This window comes from Drosophila obscura, unplaced genomic scaffold, assembly GCF_018151105.1.
Source record: "Drosophila obscura isolate BZ-5 IFL unplaced genomic scaffold, ASM1815110v1 contig_150, whole genome shotgun sequence".
NCBI lineage: Eukaryota > Metazoa > Arthropoda > Insecta > Diptera > Drosophilidae > Drosophila > Drosophila obscura.
In genome coordinates this window covers 7,987,702-8,004,199 of record NW_024542736.1, presented here as the reverse complement: position 1 = coordinate 8,004,199, position 16,498 = coordinate 7,987,702, and the positions used below count along the sequence as shown (strand labels likewise).

The 16,498-nt window shown below is 46.4% G+C and overlaps 2 protein-coding genes across 6 annotated transcripts; one reads left to right on the top strand and one right to left on the bottom strand.

Moving 5' to 3' along the window:
• Positions 1-295: 295 nt before the first annotated feature.
• Positions 296-6,789, bottom strand: LOC111073733 (pyrokinin-1 receptor). 3 transcript variants are annotated; one of them, XM_022366204.2, is made up of 7 exons: positions 6,405-6,785; positions 4,628-5,249; positions 4,403-4,568; positions 3,389-3,521; positions 3,116-3,314; positions 1,522-1,745; positions 296-1,453 (listed from the first exon to the last, which is right to left on the bottom strand). In XM_022366204.2, the coding sequence occupies exons 2-7, from the start codon at positions 5,055-5,057 to the stop codon at positions 722-724; spliced, it is 1,884 nt and encodes a 627-aa protein (XP_022221896.2). In that variant the 5' UTR covers positions 5,058-5,249; positions 6,405-6,785; the 3' UTR covers positions 296-721. The 3 variants fall into 3 exon arrangements, with proteins under 3 accessions (XP_022221896.2, XP_022221898.2, XP_022221897.2); XM_022366205.2 differs by lacking the exon at positions 296-1,453 and having other exon boundaries at positions 1,572-1,745; positions 3,112-3,314; positions 6,405-6,789; XM_022366206.2 differs by lacking the exons at positions 3,389-3,521; positions 4,403-4,568; positions 4,628-5,249; positions 6,405-6,785 and having other exon boundaries at positions 3,112-3,262.
• A 4,299-nt stretch (positions 6,790-11,088) lies between these two features.
• Positions 11,089-15,756, top strand: LOC111073762 (pyrokinin-1 receptor). Of its 3 annotated transcripts, none has more exons than XM_041596454.1 (7): positions 11,089-11,314; positions 12,331-13,002; positions 13,082-13,247; positions 13,319-13,451; positions 14,088-14,286; positions 14,378-14,592; positions 14,664-15,756. In XM_041596454.1, exons 2-7 carry the CDS (start codon positions 12,666-12,668, stop codon positions 15,495-15,497), a joined length of 1,884 nt encoding a protein of 627 aa, XP_041452388.1. In that variant the 5' UTR covers positions 11,089-11,314; positions 12,331-12,665; the 3' UTR covers positions 15,498-15,756. The 3 variants fall into 3 exon arrangements, with proteins under 3 accessions (XP_041452388.1, XP_041452389.1, XP_041452387.1); XM_041596455.1 differs by having other exon boundaries at positions 11,089-12,415; positions 12,479-13,002; XM_041596453.1 differs by having other exon boundaries at positions 11,089-13,002.
• Positions 15,757-16,498: the final 742 nt, after the last annotated feature.

Sequence of the window (16,498 nt, the reverse complement as noted above, 5' to 3'; positions counted from 1 at the left end):
GGGTATGTTGTTTTCGTCTAGATTTATGTACCGGGAGAGCGAGTAAATTTCCAACTCTTTTCTTTTCAGATCTAAGAGTGTTGCTTGAACAGATCCTAGTGGAATGATGTACGAAATGGCAGTGGGTATACCCTAGTCCGTATGGTCTACAATATTTTTCTAGCTTGTTCTTTCGCCTCCCAAGAGGATGAACTCAAGATGCAGATGAGGCGACTGTGTTTGGCACGCATTGTGCAAAGAAGTAAAGAGATTATTTTTGCTTTAACGTTGGAAACACTTTTTTATTTATTTTTTATATTTTTTATTCGTGTTATTTACTCGGCGGAGCTCAACACTTAACACTTAATTTACGACTGCACTACTCAAGGATGGAGCAAAAAAGTTCGTCACGTCACTTTGTTGTCTCATTAGCTGGGCTTATGCCCCCGCATAAATCGTCTGGGCCGCTTAAAGCAGCCATTGGCGATGGCCACCGCAGGCGTCGCCATCTCCTCCATCGTCGCTGTTGATTTTATTTTTATGGCCAATTGGCAAAACGAAATTTGCATGCAAATCGCCAGAGCTCACGATTCGAGCCCTTTTTTCAGCCGGAAAAAGTTTTTCACAAGCGGCTCGTCTACAGATCAGAAAGTTTATTGTGCTAACTAAACAATGCCTAACTATGCATAGCCACGGCTATCTGGCAGGCCTCGGTCTCGGCCTAGGCCTCTGCCCGCGGACTTCACTGGGAGGAGGGCGCATCGTCCTGCTTCTGACGCCGCTTGCGCCAGGGAAACTTTCGCGACTCGCGCAGCGTGCCCGCCTGCAGGGTCTCTGGGTCGGGCAGGCTGTGGCTGCCGCTGTAGGGTGTTGTGGCAGCCGTTGCTGCTGCTACTGCTTCGTCGCGACGGCTTATTACCCGCGATAGCTTGAGGCGTGTGGCCGGTTGACTGTTCTCTGGCTGTTCCGAGGGCGATGGCGTTACGAGCATGGCTCCGCTTTTGGTAGCCAACAGAGCGCGCTTTGCCCGCCCGGAGGCGTAGTGCCGACCCACATCCACAGCATCGGACTCCAGCAAGGAGTTGGCGTCGCCCAGCGAGGACAGTTGCGAGACCTGAGCCGCCAGCATGCGGTGGGGCACAGCGCTGCCGGGCGCGTAGAAATCCTGCTTGCGGATGCGTCTGCCCGGTCCGTTACCTGTGCCGCCTCCGCCCATGCTGCTGCTGTTGATCGTCGTTGTCGTCGTGGTGGTGCGAATGCTGTCCTGCAGCGACAGCTGGTGGCTGGCGTCCCGGCATCGGAACTGCACCACTCGATAGGAGCCGTACGGCTCCAGGGCGTTGTTGTTGCAGCTGGCCGGCTGCAGCCGCATCGATCCGTTCTGCCTCAGCAGGGCACTGTAGTTGTGCTGGTGGTGCTGGCTCTGCTGGTGTGGATGGTTCCTGGCCAGGCCAAACTGGCGCGTCAGCGTGATCTGCGGGTGGGCGGAAAATCCGGACACATTTAAGGGGCAATTGGGGGGACCGCGGCCGTGGCACTTACCTTGAATGCCTCCCGAAACTTGTGGCTCATGATGTTGTACAGCAGCGGATTAATGCAGGTGGACAGAAAATAGAGCACTCCGGATGTGTAATCAAGTATGCGGAAGTAATCGTTAAAGGCATCCCGGCTGATTCCGATGTTAATCAGCGAAAGGCCGTACACGGCCATCAGACGCTGTGCGTGGAAGGGAGCCCAGCAGAGGAAAAAGGCGACGGCTACAGCTACTGCAAATACGGGCAAGGATAAGGAACATATTAAATACCTTTTCACTGCCAAGTAGTCGACCATGCGATGCCCGTCGGTGGACAGCAGCCGTGACTACTAGGAAGATTACAGAAATAAGTGGCACGACCTGTATCTTGTATCTGTATCCCCAAGTAATCCATTTGTTTGGGTAATCATTCAATAAATGCTTATGCACATGGACTCAGAGGTGGGCATGAACTTTTCCTGCCTGAAGACAGTAATTACCGGAGCCATAGAAGAGCTTGTGGCCTCAATCCCATTCCCATAAGGAGGGGCTAAAAGGAGCTTACTTGGAGTCTGCCCTCCCACAAGGTCTGCCACCCAAATTGTGTGACCGAAAGTCGTTTCTCTGGACGAGTTTCAAGGCCAAGTAATTCAATTAATTTATTTTAGCATAATTCAATTAAAAGAAAACCTTTATCTTGTTGAATTTCTGCACGCTGTTCTATCGAAGCTTCGCGCACCACAATTTGGCGAAAAATTTTTTAAATTGCCTGAAATTTACTTCATTATAAATAAAAGAAAGGCTGGCTTGGGTCCCTTGTAGCCAAATAGTTGACTCTTCAAGTGAATAGATATGGAATACGAAAAGATTGAATTTAATATATTTTAATCTTGATTTAGACACAGCATCTTTTTTTGGGCTCAAATATTTTTCTATGAACTTTGGACATTTTTACGAGTACGAGATGAATACCACCATGACTTTGCACTTAAAAAAATATAAGAAAATTTAATATAATAAACCACAAAAGGCCTGAAAAAAGATTTTTCGGGTGCGGGTTCATATAAAAATCTGTCTGAAAGAGTACGGTTACGGTTACCCGTGATTGATTTGGAAAATGTGACTACGAGCTTCTGTCGTAATATCCATTAGACCAGGCCTAGGTCCTACAGAGATATATTGCCCCACTTCACAACCCTCACGACTCCCTTTAAGTGTCCCCAGCTGATTACTTTGAGGTGCCACCTGCCCCCAAATTGTGCACAGTCAGCGGATAGCTGCCTAATGGCTTTGAAGACGCACTTGATGCATTCGAAAAATTAACGACACCGCAAAGGTCTCGCATGCCACGCGACACCCACCTTCCTCGGGGCATGTGCCATGTGCTAAATGAAAAGTGCTGTGAATGAGAGTGTGGCACTTTGGGCAGGGGTATGACGAATCTCTTGTTTGATGTCGCCAACGCAAATATGTTGACAGTAAATTTCAATATAAGACTTTCGCCGAAATGTTTTGACAGGCAGTGGGTGGAACACTGGCGGCTGGGTGGCCTGGGGCACGGTAGGTGCTGCTTTTAATCAATCAAGCCCACCAACTCAACTCAACACAACACAACTCACCTACCCAACATTCTGATGACTCGGCCCTGAGCGTTGAGGCCGCGGTTGGCATCGTAGGCGCGTCTTGGCAGCGACTGCAGTAGGCGGCTCCGCTTCAGCTTCACCCCAATGAGGACGTAGAGCACGCAGATGGCTGTCATGGGTCCGCAGAAGAAAATGAAGCCGGACACGGCAAACACGTGGGCATAAAAGTCGTTCTCCATCTGTGGAAACGAGGATGTAAAGTGAGTTGAGTACGAAATTCACTGAATTTGAGTCTGTGTGTATTTGCACCCACCGTGCAGGAGTATCCGCTGTTCTGGTAGACCACCGAGAACTGCATGGCCTGGGGCAGGGCCAGCAGGAAGGCGGCCAACCAAATGGCAAATATAAACTTAATGGCGCGCGACAGCTTCGACATGGTGTGCTGCCTAAAAATGATGGAGTGAATTAACAGATTAGAATGTCACATTTATTGCCCAGTATTAAAGTGAATTTAATGTTAATGTAAATGTAAATGTTTATGAAGGAATGAACCCGAAAATAAAGCAATTCCATCCTGCTTGACCACCAACTTCTGGAAAGTGAATTCGGGAATTCTTGGAAATTGTTTCATCTGCGCCTGCTTCCGCGAACTTCCCAAGGGCTTTTACTCGTATTTATTTAGGAGTATGTGAGTATATTTTCAAAGTAACTTTTAGTTGAAGACAAAGCCATATCCCCCGAAAGACACTTGCAAATGCTTCAAATGTATTTTTGGACTGGGCGAATGAATATTAAATAATAACCAAATTCACAGAATTGCCATTTCAGGCACAGACCTAGTCGCTATTTCCATGAAATGGAATCTCACTTTATGAATGGTTTGAAACATACAAAATTTGAAGCTTCTATGTACAGTACCAGAAGGCTTGAAACTTCTCCTACTACGCTATGCACAAGGACACACCTGCAATATATTCCTAATCGCTGTCTGTCAATATTAGTTCATATTAATATACTGGAATGACATCTAATGTAAGGCCTTTTATTGTCCTTTCGCAACTTGTCAGCTTGACAATAAATAATAATTATAATTATTATGGCTATCACTTTGATTAAACCTTATCGCATCGTATTCATGGCATTCACTGGGTAGTAAATACCTGCAGTTTATGCGGGCCTTATCTCGTTGTATCAATCTCTTTATGTTCTGTTCTATTTATACTTGATCCACTTTGTTAATCAACTAAACTTAATGAATAGTGTACGAATGATTGGGCGAATGTAATTGGTGTCTGGCTACCATTGTGGGGGCCGAACCGAAACTCACCGAAACGGATGACAGATAGCAATGTACCGCTCCACGGTGAATGCGGTGATGGTGAGGACTGTGGCATTGGCAGCCATCTCCGAGAGCACGCTCTCCATAATGCACATGACGTCTGTGAAAGGGTACATGTCCGGGTACCACAAATTGTACAGCTCCTGCGGAATTCCTGGCAGAAAAATTGAATGTTATGTATACGCAGAGTGGGCCGAAGGGCAGCTCGCTCACCTGAGACCAGCAGGATCAGGTCGGACACCGCCAGATTGAATAGATAGAAGTTGGTGGCTGTGTGCATGAAGTTGTTCCGCGAAATCACAATGCAGGTGATGAGGTTGCCCAGTACGCCGGCCACGAAAATAAGGGCGTAGCAGACGGTGAGGACGGTGAGCAGGGCCAGGGAATCGTCGGCCGGCGAGTCGGCCGCCATGTTGCTGCCATTGGTGCCTTTGTCTGAACTGAGCAGATTCGAAAGATTCTCGGTCGTTATGTTGAGCAGATGGGCGACATGTGTTAGGAATTTGTCATTCTGCAGCATGGCGGACGGGCTCTGATTGGGAGCAGGACTAGCGCCAGGCGACACATGAGCCATGAATGATTGATTGAGGCCATCATCGTTGCTGTCGTGGGTGATGGCGACAGCGACGACGCCTTGCAACATGCTAGCAGTCAGTCCTCAATTAATTGTGGGTGCGGCAACTCCAACTCCAATTCCAAGGGGAACTCCCGAAATCCCTCGCCTTGTGTCTATGCGTTATTAATGCTGTCTGGCGGCTGTGTTGTTTGCGCATCCCCTGCTGCGGTGGCACATGGCTGATAAGCAGGCGGCGACGGGCCCAAATTGTGCACTCGCCTGTGAAGCAAACAACATTAAAAGTCATTAGACTCAGGAATGAATTTAAATTGAATCGGCCCGGCCCGGCCCGAACCGAACCGGCTGACATAACCCTACGAGATGTGGCGACAGGTGGCTGGCGGGCAGATGTTGCTCATAGACTTCCTCCTCCCCAAAACACCTGACGACTACGGCCACTTGGCTCTATTAATACTTCGTAAGCATCTCCGGCTAAGTCTATATAGATCGTTGGCAATCAATACGGTTGTGGGTCCCAAACTTTTTCCATTTGCTCGGACTGCGTTGAGTGCTCGGACTGAAGCGAAAACTGATTGCATGTGTGCCAAACTTTTTCAAATGGGAAACTTTTTGCACCCACACAAGTGTTCTCTGGCCCGGCACATGCGACGCTTTAAAGATGTTTGAGAAATGGCTATCGGGAGCCGTGCTAATATTTCACTCATTATGTCAGCGACACGTTTTGAATGGGCCTCTGAAGCAGCCAAGAAAGAGGCCCATTCCGGGGTCTGGGGTCAGGAGTCAGGAGTCGAAGGAAAGGAACATAATGTTGAGGCTAATGCCAGGCTGGCTTATGGGCTTCAGCCTGAATTCTTCTACTTAATACGTCTAATTAATTATATTTCCCGTTCGTTGGATGGTTCTCTGCAGCATTTAAAGTGCACTAAAAAGTATGCTACGCGTGTGAATGGGAACAGGCACAGGACTTCTTGAAGAATGGCAGGGGTCACTGCTGTTCCCCCTTGTTGACGCTAACTAATTGGCAAAATAATTGAATTGCCAGCTCAGGTGTGAAAGTTGATTTAGATATGATTCGGCACTACAGAGCAGAGCGAAGTCAAATATTTGCCACCGATTTATACAACTCCATAGCTACGTATAGTAATCCAATCAGCCAACCAATCCCAAAGCGCGGACCATATTAGGGGTGCCAATTCCATTTTAGTTTTCGTGTTTCCCCCACCCAGAGTCCAAACCGCAGAACAAGCACGAGCAGGTGACAACGAGCAGCTTCAACATTTTTTAATTAAACTTTGTGGTTTCCGAAAATATTGAGCAATTTTGAAAACGAGTTTCTCTCGATTCTGGGACAATGCAGGTTCTGAGTAAATTTCAATTAAGCCAGTTCTGGTATTCAGGGATGACGATGCTCACCTTCAGTCCAATGTGTTTTTATTCTTATTTGTTCAGGCTCTTCTTTTGTTGGAGTTTCGATTGCACCCACAAGGTGTGCTGAAGTCTCTCTGAAGTGTCTCTTTCCGATATAATGGAGTCACTGAATGGAAAATTAGTTTTTCACTTTGCTGGGCAATCAGTGAGACCTATCAATCAGTTGTCAATCGCTTGGGATTGAATGGGATAATTATGAACTAAAAAATGCACTTTTTATATTTACAGGTTACACTTTTTATTTATGTTAATTGATTTCGTTTTTCAGTTTTACGTTAAATATCAATAACTTAATTCATTCATTAATTCACTATTTGTTTCTTTTTTTGGTTCATTTCATGTTTTCGCTTAAATTCGATATTATGTTAATTTATTTATTCATTGATCAATCATCGTTTGCGTAATTTCTGTTGATATAATCAACACAGATTATAATATAAAATCATAAGTTTATTCATATATTTTATTCGATTTTATTGCATTTTGTATTGTAAATCTCTTAATCACTTTTTTTCCAGTTTTCATTAGTTTAATGAATTATTTTTAGTTTTTCTTTATTTTTCCTGTTGGTATTATGTATATTATTTAAATATAACTAACTTAAATTAATCACATAAAATTTTTAATTTGTTTAGTCATTTGCCATTTTTAACATGATTGCCATTATTCTATTTTATGCAATATATTTCCAGATATTTTAAAATTTCCTGAATACATATTTTTGATATTATTGTTGTATAATTTAATTATTTAATTAATTCATTAAATTTCCTTATTATTATTTGTGGGAATACTTTCTCTTTTTTTTTTTTAGAATAAATCACTGTTTTTCTTTTGAGCTTATGCAACTTTTTTATTATTTTTCGGTATATTTTCAATTTGTCTGTTCATAAATATGCGATCTTTGTTTTACTTTTTGCAATGTTTCCGAGAGTTTTCAGTTTTCCGTTTGTCTTCTTGCTCGTCAGGCTCGCGCACGTCCGGAGTTCAGTGTAGTCCGTTGAAGACTGAGTTGCCTTGCGGCAGTTGAGGCAGCATTTCGCGTTGGCTGTTAGCCACAGCGCGGTCTCTGTTAACCAACAGCACGCCTTATCCTAGTCGCCCGCTCTCTCTCGGCTGGTGTGTCTGAGGTACGCAAACATCGGGAATTAATTTCATTCATAAATTCATGTACCTTACTTTGTCCCTCCGCACCAAAATGAACTCGTCCCCGCCTGGCCGTAAGTTATGTCTTACTTGTCGCATGAGTAATATCCGGGCGGCTGCTCACGGTGCGCGACCATAAATGGCAGTCGATCCAATTGAATGGAATGACACTGAATGGCTAGTTTCTGAGTTGCTAATTGAAATTGCAAATGGCCCGAACCACTCGCACTTACTTTTAATATTTATCGTTGGTGGCGCCGCCCCTGGAAAGTGTTTAACTGGCGTTGACTTGACCTTTGCGAATCGGTGGAGGGGGTGGAGGTGAAGCAATCAACGCTCCGCGAAATCTAAGCCGTTGTGGCTTCCACTCTCCGACAGGCCCCCAGCGCTCGTAAAGTCGGAGAGAAATGTGTTTGTTTTGCAGGACATGAACCATTGCCGGTTGCTCCTGCACCCCGTCCTCCTTTACGAGTATTTATTGGAAGAAAAAAGGAAAAACCGCATATTAATGTCGATTCAGGCCTTGGCCATCGTCCGCAGATTTGTGGATTTGTTTTCATTTTCCCTCGACTGCCACGACTGCCCCGGGCCTGGAATTCAATTGAAATGCGGGAAAGGGCGGAGAAGCTGTTGCCGTCTTGTGGTTGACTTGAAGAGGTTCAACCACCAACGAATTTTGAGCGTGATTCGGGCATGGTTGTCTGCTCGCGGTAAACATGCACAATTTCTGAAGCGTGACCACAATACGGGCAGGGTTTTGGTCTAGAGCAAGCTTAAGAGGCTTAAGCTATTAAGGAAATGCCTCACATAGTCGTTGATCTGAAAAAGGAAGAAATCTGGAGTAAATCCCGCTTACACGAGTGCCCTCAAAAGTAATTTGGAGCAAATAAATGGTGTTTCGGCAGAATGAAGTCGTCTCACAAACAGATTCGGATTTTCCACACACTTTGATCTGTCATAAAAACGATTACACGGCCGCTAAATTAATGTTGCCCAAATAATCTCGGCTCATAATCTGGTGGTCGAGCTCCTGGGTTATTCATGAGCACCTCAACTTCAACTCGAGGGTGAATAATGAAAGCGTAATCGCCATCAGTAATAGTGCTTCAATTCCTGACCTCTCCGCATTGCGTATACGCAACGTTGCCGTGTCCATGCCTGTCGAGTCGAGATAATTCAATTGGCCAGCAGATTGTGGCAACTGCTGATTAGCATAATGCTTTCCGACATACACACACACACACACACACACACATGTGGACCACCGACAGAGAAGCAAATGATGGGGTCTAATCGAAAAGGGTCGACCACAGCCTTGATGGCCCAGCAGTTGGTCTAGGTCTGGGATTACCCCGATTTACGATTGTCATGAGACAGCCACAGCTCCTGATGATGTCTTTGGGCTGATGAACGATGCCTGCAAATGTAATTTAGAGCGCTTTCGAATGCGTCAAGTCATTTGAGCTGCTGCTAATTAAGTAAAATTAAACTAAATGCGAGTGTCCTTGGCCTTTCAGTTACAGAGGGAGGGCCTACTCCGGTTCGGGGCGAGCATTGAACCGGTTCGGAACGAACGTGTCGCTTTACATAGTTGGCCGTTTAGTGCGGTCCCATTACCACGCACAGGAATGAAGTATATTTCGACATCATTACTCATACAACCCGTGGGCTGAAGTTTATGTGTAACGTTCGAAATTGGCCATCTCGAGTGACGCTGAGACTGGCCGGGAATGCCGTAGGAGTAAATTGCGGAGCTTTTAACCAAATGAAGCCCGGCCGAACACGCACACCTCTTTTTTCGGGAAATTCAATTATACGAAAGGTTGTGAACTGCATGTGGGACGCACCGCACCGATGTCCTGCCAATCGAAGGCTACAATTAGCCACGAGAGCTGAAATTTTTTCAGTGACTTGTTGAGCGCGTGCGAGAGTTCAATAAATGGAGGTCGAGTCGAAAGCAAGTTCCAAGCACCGAAATATCAATGCCCTACCAGGGGCTGGAGGATCGGATCTGATGGCCTGTAAAACGTTCAACGTGGGACGGACCGTACCCGAACGGTCCCTTCAAATGCCCCCATCAATATCGCTCGCTTTCCCCTCCTAATGAGCAATTTTTAAGCTCTAATAACATGACCAAATAATATTACTCTCTGTGCGAGAGGGTTACATTGGGTTGGTCGAACTGCGAATGACTTTCGGCTTGCCCTTTTCGGCTTGCAATAAAACTAAATGAATTGGAAACTTGCAGAGAACTCAGCCAAACTGCTGACGAGGATGCCGCCGCCGTCGCCGACGCCTGATGACAAGGTCCTGGACTGCGCGATGGTAGAACTTCAAAATGGCACAGAAAGTTCGACTCGACTCGACTCGATTCCACAGGCGCCTTGAATCTGATGTCATGCCGCGTGTTCGTAAAGAGCAAAGCAAACGAAATTCCTCAGTTCAACTGAAAACAAGTGAAGACGCTGGCCCCCTGCAGGACCCCATCTCCAGCACTTCCTCTCGTCAATAATAGGGAGCCAAAGTTTCCACTTGGGAATGCCTTTGCAGCACGTGCTCTATGTTTGCCTTGCCTCTGAATTCTGGTACATGAGTCCTATATCAGGGAGCTGTGGGCTTTTCAGATGGCAGTTGGATATCTGTGCACAGCACCCACACCCGACCCCGACCCCCGCCTCTATTTTGTTTGTTTAGGTCTTTGTTTTGATGAAGTGCCAAAAAATTGTTTCGTGCTATTTGCATAAAAATTGAGAAATTGAATGCCTGCAATGGATTCGATTTGTTTGTTGTTGTTTGGCTATTTTTCTTTTTGCAGATGGTCGTAGCATAAAAATAGATACCCACTAGCCGGAGGATTGACATTGAAGGGCGAAACAGGACTTTTATGGGCCGCAAAGCTCTGATAGATTTTCCCGCACATGGCCATAAAAGTAAGGCCCCCGGGGCCTAATAAAATCTCTCTTTGACTGATCATAAAACGAACAAGTGCCACGGACATGCCCGTCCGATTTTGACGGTTGTAATCTGGCATCGACAAAGTGGATTCTCAAATTAATTCTTAGCCCCGTAGGTGTCGTTGTCGCTGGCCATTTCACCTTTGCGTTTCGATTTCGGTGTGGTTTGGGGTGTCGTGGCGTCTAAGGTCGCCATTTGCAGTGTCCTTTGAGTCTGTTAACATAATAATCAAACAATTTGCCGCCTCGACCAAATTAATATGCCACTAAATAAGATAAAGTGCATGCTACTCCAATACTATTTGCATTTTTATTACCCTTGCCCTCGGCCTGGTCCGTGGCCTTCCCCAATTTAGGCCCCCTACTCCCCCTACGCTCGGAGAGAGCGCCGTCGCAGAGAGCCAAAAAGCAACCGGTAGTTCTTGGCTGCTGCGCCAGCGGTAGCAGTGGCTGCGGCAGCGACTGCGACTGCGGCATCTCTGTTGCGTCGCTGTTATCCAACTTGGCCCGAACGGGCCGTACCGGCCAATATTTTGGACAAATTCAGTCTCTCGGATGCTGCGGCCAGTTTCTGTCGCTGCCGCTGTCTCGATTACGGAAGAGCACCGGACAGGGGAAAGAACCGGACAAATTGCGGCGTAGTGGTACGCGCGTGTTCCCCGTCCAATAATTGTGCCTAAAAAAATCAGTGTACGTTCAAATGATCTTAAAGTTGGCCAATATATATATATGTAATTGCGAGTGTGTGTTTATAAACCCCTACAGCGCGTGGCATTAATCAAAATTTGGCACATGGTAAAATCGGACTAGCAATAATGCATTAGAATACAAAAAAAATTATACAAAAGGAGGCGGAGTGAGACTGTGGAACAGAGACAGCAGCAGATCGAGAGCAATGCACTAGCAAGACAGCAAAAAAAAAAATTAACAAAAAGTGACAAAAAATCAAAAAGTTCAAAGCAATAAAAAATAAATGCATTTGTAAAAATTTGGCAGGCAGCGTTTGATAAATTTAAATTAAACGAGTTTTAAATGCACAAACGATAGCCAGCCCAGACAACCAAAACAAAACAAAAAACAACGCAACGGTGCGGGAAAAATGAAGAAAAAATTAAAATCGCATACGAGGAATCTGCTAATTGCTGAAAGCTACTCTGCAGACTCGCAGATTCGTCGATCCGTTGATCCGTTGATCTGACCAGTGTAGTCGTAAAGTGTCTCCCATTAGTACCAAGCAGTGCAGATCGCTTGGGAGTGATATATTCCATATGCAAATCTAATCGAGAAACACAGAATTGAACATACACTTTATGGGTAGGGGCACTGCATAATTTTTTGTGAGATGCTACACAGTCGACAGACGGACAAAAAAAAAACAAAAAACAGAAATCAAAAAACAGAAAACAGAAAACGAAAACCAGTTTGATTGAATATACAAAATAATAAAACCAAATTCGACAGCATTCTTGAACTGTGCATATTTTGAAGCAACCCAAGCGCTATACTCGTATGATAATGATAATGATAATAAAACCCGCCAAAAACGGTCAACAGCGGTCACCGTCAACTCATCATGAATGGAGTATAACTATGTAAATGGTTTAGTCGCTTTAGTCGCCCATTAGGTGTGGTTCACCTAGCCGGACCCACCCCTGGGATGACCTTGACAGCAGAGCAGCTTAATTTGTTTGCTCCGTAGGGATGCTGAGATCCGTGGAGAAACATTCATCCTTAAATTCATCTCGTTTATACTCAAATTGAGCACAAATATTTTCACTAAATGCCACTTAGCAATTCAAATTAATTTACAGCCACCACCTGGCCTGCGAGAGGTAGGTTTCCTCGGAGACACCTGACTGGCCCATCTTGCCATCTGCCCATCCCACAGGATGAAAGGTAAACAAGGAGCCAAGGACACTCACACGCCCTCCCAAGCTAATCCTGCACCCTTGACAACAGGTTGTCCGTGGCACTGGCCTAAGACGAATTTGATGAGCCCCCAGTGTGGGGCATTATGAAAACATTTTTTGCGAGAAATTTTCAATCGAAAAGAAGTAAGCAGACGGCTGTAAAAAGGACAGAGAGGAAAAATCCATCAATTCGAATTTAAAACAATAAAAAAGGAAGGAAAAACAAACACTTGTCCATGGCAGTCAAGATGCTGCCCGTGAACACATCCAGCCCCCTGGCAGCCGACTTTCAGATGTTTCAAAACGAGAAGTTCCTCTTGAATCTGACTCAAGAGCTGAACATTTCGGCGGGCAATCTGACTAGCCTGCTGCAGGGCCTGGAACCACAGGAGCTGCTCCCGCCAATGACCCTCCTGGCCGCCCTGAGTGTGGGCTATGCCCTCATCTTTGTCGCCGGGGTGCTGGGCAATCTCATAACCTGCATCGTGATCTCTCGCAACAACTTCATGCACACGGCTACGAACTTCTATTTGTTCAATCTGGCTGTATCCGACATGATCCTGCTGTGCTCAGGTGGGTCTGCACAGTCACAGTCCCGTACCACACAACTGGCTGGAACTAATTGCATTTTATGGCTTACCGATTCTCATAGGCATGCCCCAGGATCTGTACAATCTCTGGCATCCTGACAGTTATCCCTTCAGCGATACCATCTGCATACTGGAGAGCGTTGTCTCGGAGACGGCGGCCAATGCCACGGTCCTCACCATAACCGCTTTCACCGTGGAGCGCTACATTGCCATTTGTCATCCGTTCAGGTGAGGCACTATTAACCCACTACCGCCCACCATTCTGCCACGCTTAATTGGGTCTGAATTCTCCCACACAGGCAACACACAATGTCCAAGCTGTCGCGCGCCATAAAGTTCATATTTGCCATTTGGATTGCGGCCCTCCTGCTGGCCCTTCCGCAGGCCATCCAGTTCTCGGTGGTGTTGCAGGGCGTAGGCTCATCGTGCACGGTATGATTGATGGGGCTTCATACGCCCAAGCATGCGAGTATCTATGGAAACTCTTTAATCGTTTTATGTAGTGTCAAGTATACGTCGGGATTTCAGGAAAACATTTGAGCCTTTGAGTGGCTCAATTAAGGGTCGGAAAATACTGTGCAGCTGCTTGAAAATATATATTTAAGACTATGAATGCAGAAGATGCAGCGCGGAAAACTCAGATAATACGAAGATAAATGTATGCAGGAAAAATGTAAATTTTGGAAGCTGAAAAGTAGTCAAGTGAAAATTAGGAGAATGACCAAAAAAGACCAAAGAGCAAAAGACCTAAACAAATCAAAATCAGTTTACAAACATTTAAAAATATTATTAAGATTTAACTATTTTTTTTTCCCCTACTATATGAATTTATATCTTGATCCAAATATTTAAAACTATTTAAAAGAAGTAGCGCCCACATTGAATAATGTCATATAGCTCCCACATTAAATCCCCATTTTATGTGGGTTGACTCAATTAGCGGCAATAAAATTGATGGCCTCCGCTTCCGAATGGATAGAGCCCTCCGGGCCAGGCTGTAACATTATACTCGTATTTCCATATCGTTTTGCATGATAAATTTTACATTTTTGTACACTTTTGTGACAGATGAAAAACGACTTCTTCGCCCATGTGTTCGCTGTGTCGGGCTTCCTCTTCTTTGGCGGTCCCATGACAGCCATCTGCGTGCTGTACGTCCTCATCGGGGTGAAGCTGAAGAGGAGCCGTCTGCTGCAGGCAATACCACGACGATGCTTCGACGTTAACCGCGGCATAAGCGCCCAGACGCGCGTCATCCGAATGCTGGGTAAGCTGGGGAGCTCTGCCGATGGCATCTTTGTGGGAGCCGACCGGTATAATGTATGGTTTTCTGCTTCCGTCCTTTTCATTTGACACAGTGGCTGTGGCGGTGGCCTTCTTCATCTGCTGGGCTCCCTTTCATGCGCAGCGATTGATGGCGGTTTATGGTTCCTCCTCGGGCATCGAGTCGCAGTGGTTCAACGATGTGTTCAGCGTTCTCGACTATACATCCGGCGTGCTCTACTTCCTCTCCACCTGCATCAACCCGCTGCTGTACAACATCATGAGCCACAAGTTCCGCGAGGCCTTCAAGGTGAGATTCAGCTTGTGCCACTTGATTACTTTCCCAGAGTGACTGGCTCTCGCGACTCCGACTCCCCGCAGGTAACCTTGGCGCGTTACTTTGGACTCTCGGGCAAGAACCCCGGGCGGGGACTGCCGCACACCTACAGCGCGCTGAGGCGCAATCAGACGGGATCTCTACGGCTTCACACAACGGTGAATATTAATTTAGCTACCATTGGAATTTCTGTTGCAGTGTCTCTCTCCCCCCTGCAGGACAGCGTTCGCACCACTATGACATCGACGACGACAACTACCACAACCGTGTTAAATGGCAGCAGCAACGGGGCAGCCGCTGCCGGCAATCTGGGGCGCTCCTCTCTGCGCCTGAATCGCGTCTCCTTGGACAGCTCGCAGAGTCAAAGCCAGAATCGCAGCAGGCAGGATCTGTTTGAACAGCAGTCCCATCCGCATTCGCATTCGCACCCACGTCGCACGCTGCAATCGCAAATATCGCAGTTGTCATCAGTGGGCGATGCCCACTCGCTGCTGGAGGCGGACATACAGTGGCCAGAGGAGCAGCTGCCACCGACACAGCCACCGACGCAGCTGCAAGCACCCATGTGCTCCATTGACGAGCTGAGTAGTCAGTCGGGGGCAGACGATGTGGGAGTCTCTCGCTCCCGCCTCAAACTGACGCGCATTACGCGTGGCGGCCACCAGCTCACCCAGTCGGGGGGCGAAGATGTGGGCGGTGTGGCACACGAGGCAAATGGCAAAGTGCGAAAGGCAAAGGCGAAAGCGCTCAAGAGCTCCAGTGCCCTCAAGAGTCTCAGGGCCACATTCAATTGGCGCGCCAGACGCAAAGGCAGCCACAAGCCACATACCAGGACGAGCTCTGGCGAGGTCTCGAGTGAGCGCGGAGCCGCTTACTGAGCAGCCGCTTAACGGAGTCTGGAGTCCGGGCCACGCCACGCCACGCTACGTCCCTCTTCTAAGTGGCAGCAGACACACAACTGTGATAAGAGCAGCAAGTCCTCTCCAGCTTGCTTATGTTTCTAGACAAATATTCCAAGTTCGGTCAATTAGTTGCCCATAGTCATAATATACAAATATAGCTATAGATACTCGCAGATCTATGCATAGTCCGACCTCTTCTAGTCTAGAATAAATTAGTCTGTTCTATTTTCTTCAACTGTGTCTCTTTTTTCTTGTTCTCTCTGGCTCTGGCACTGGGAAGTGGGATTGTATGGGGATTATAAAAAAAGCGGGTTCAACGCGCGTCTGACTAATGAGTACCAGTCGGACGGACGCGGGTGCGTGCTGCAGCTAAAAAGCGTACAGCTAGCAACTCCCTCCGCATCATAATCCCGGGAAATTAAGATGTCTATCAAGCGCACAAATAAGCTCCTCGTTCTGGATTCTGGAGTCTAGACACACACACAAAAGATACCCGCGAACGGCGAACATTCATTCATTCATTCATTCGTTCGAAGCTGCTGAGTGCATGTCCACGCACGGGGTGAGTACCAGCTCGAGTATGTGGGTGTGTGAGTGCCTGACTAATTAGCATGGCGTCGCATTTAGTTTTAATTCCAGAAAATGCAATTAATTAGCCCCGGGCAGCTAAAAAGTTGTGGCTGCCCCAGAAATAAATGGCTTTTAATTCATAAACTGCAGCATATGGGGGATGCAGGATGTTGGACGTGCATGAATAACTGTTACCACAGAAAGTTAACGTAATTTACACTAAATTCTGGTAATTAATGTGGCCTTTACAGCTGCACTCCATGGTGTAAATGTGGGTACAATGTAGCACAATGTTTGACCACATATTTCCCAAGTTATGTTAACACATCTGAGTTAAACTTTAAGCTGCCTCAGTTTTTGGAAACTTTAACAGAATCATTCCCCAAAAGCTTTGTAAATTCTTGAAT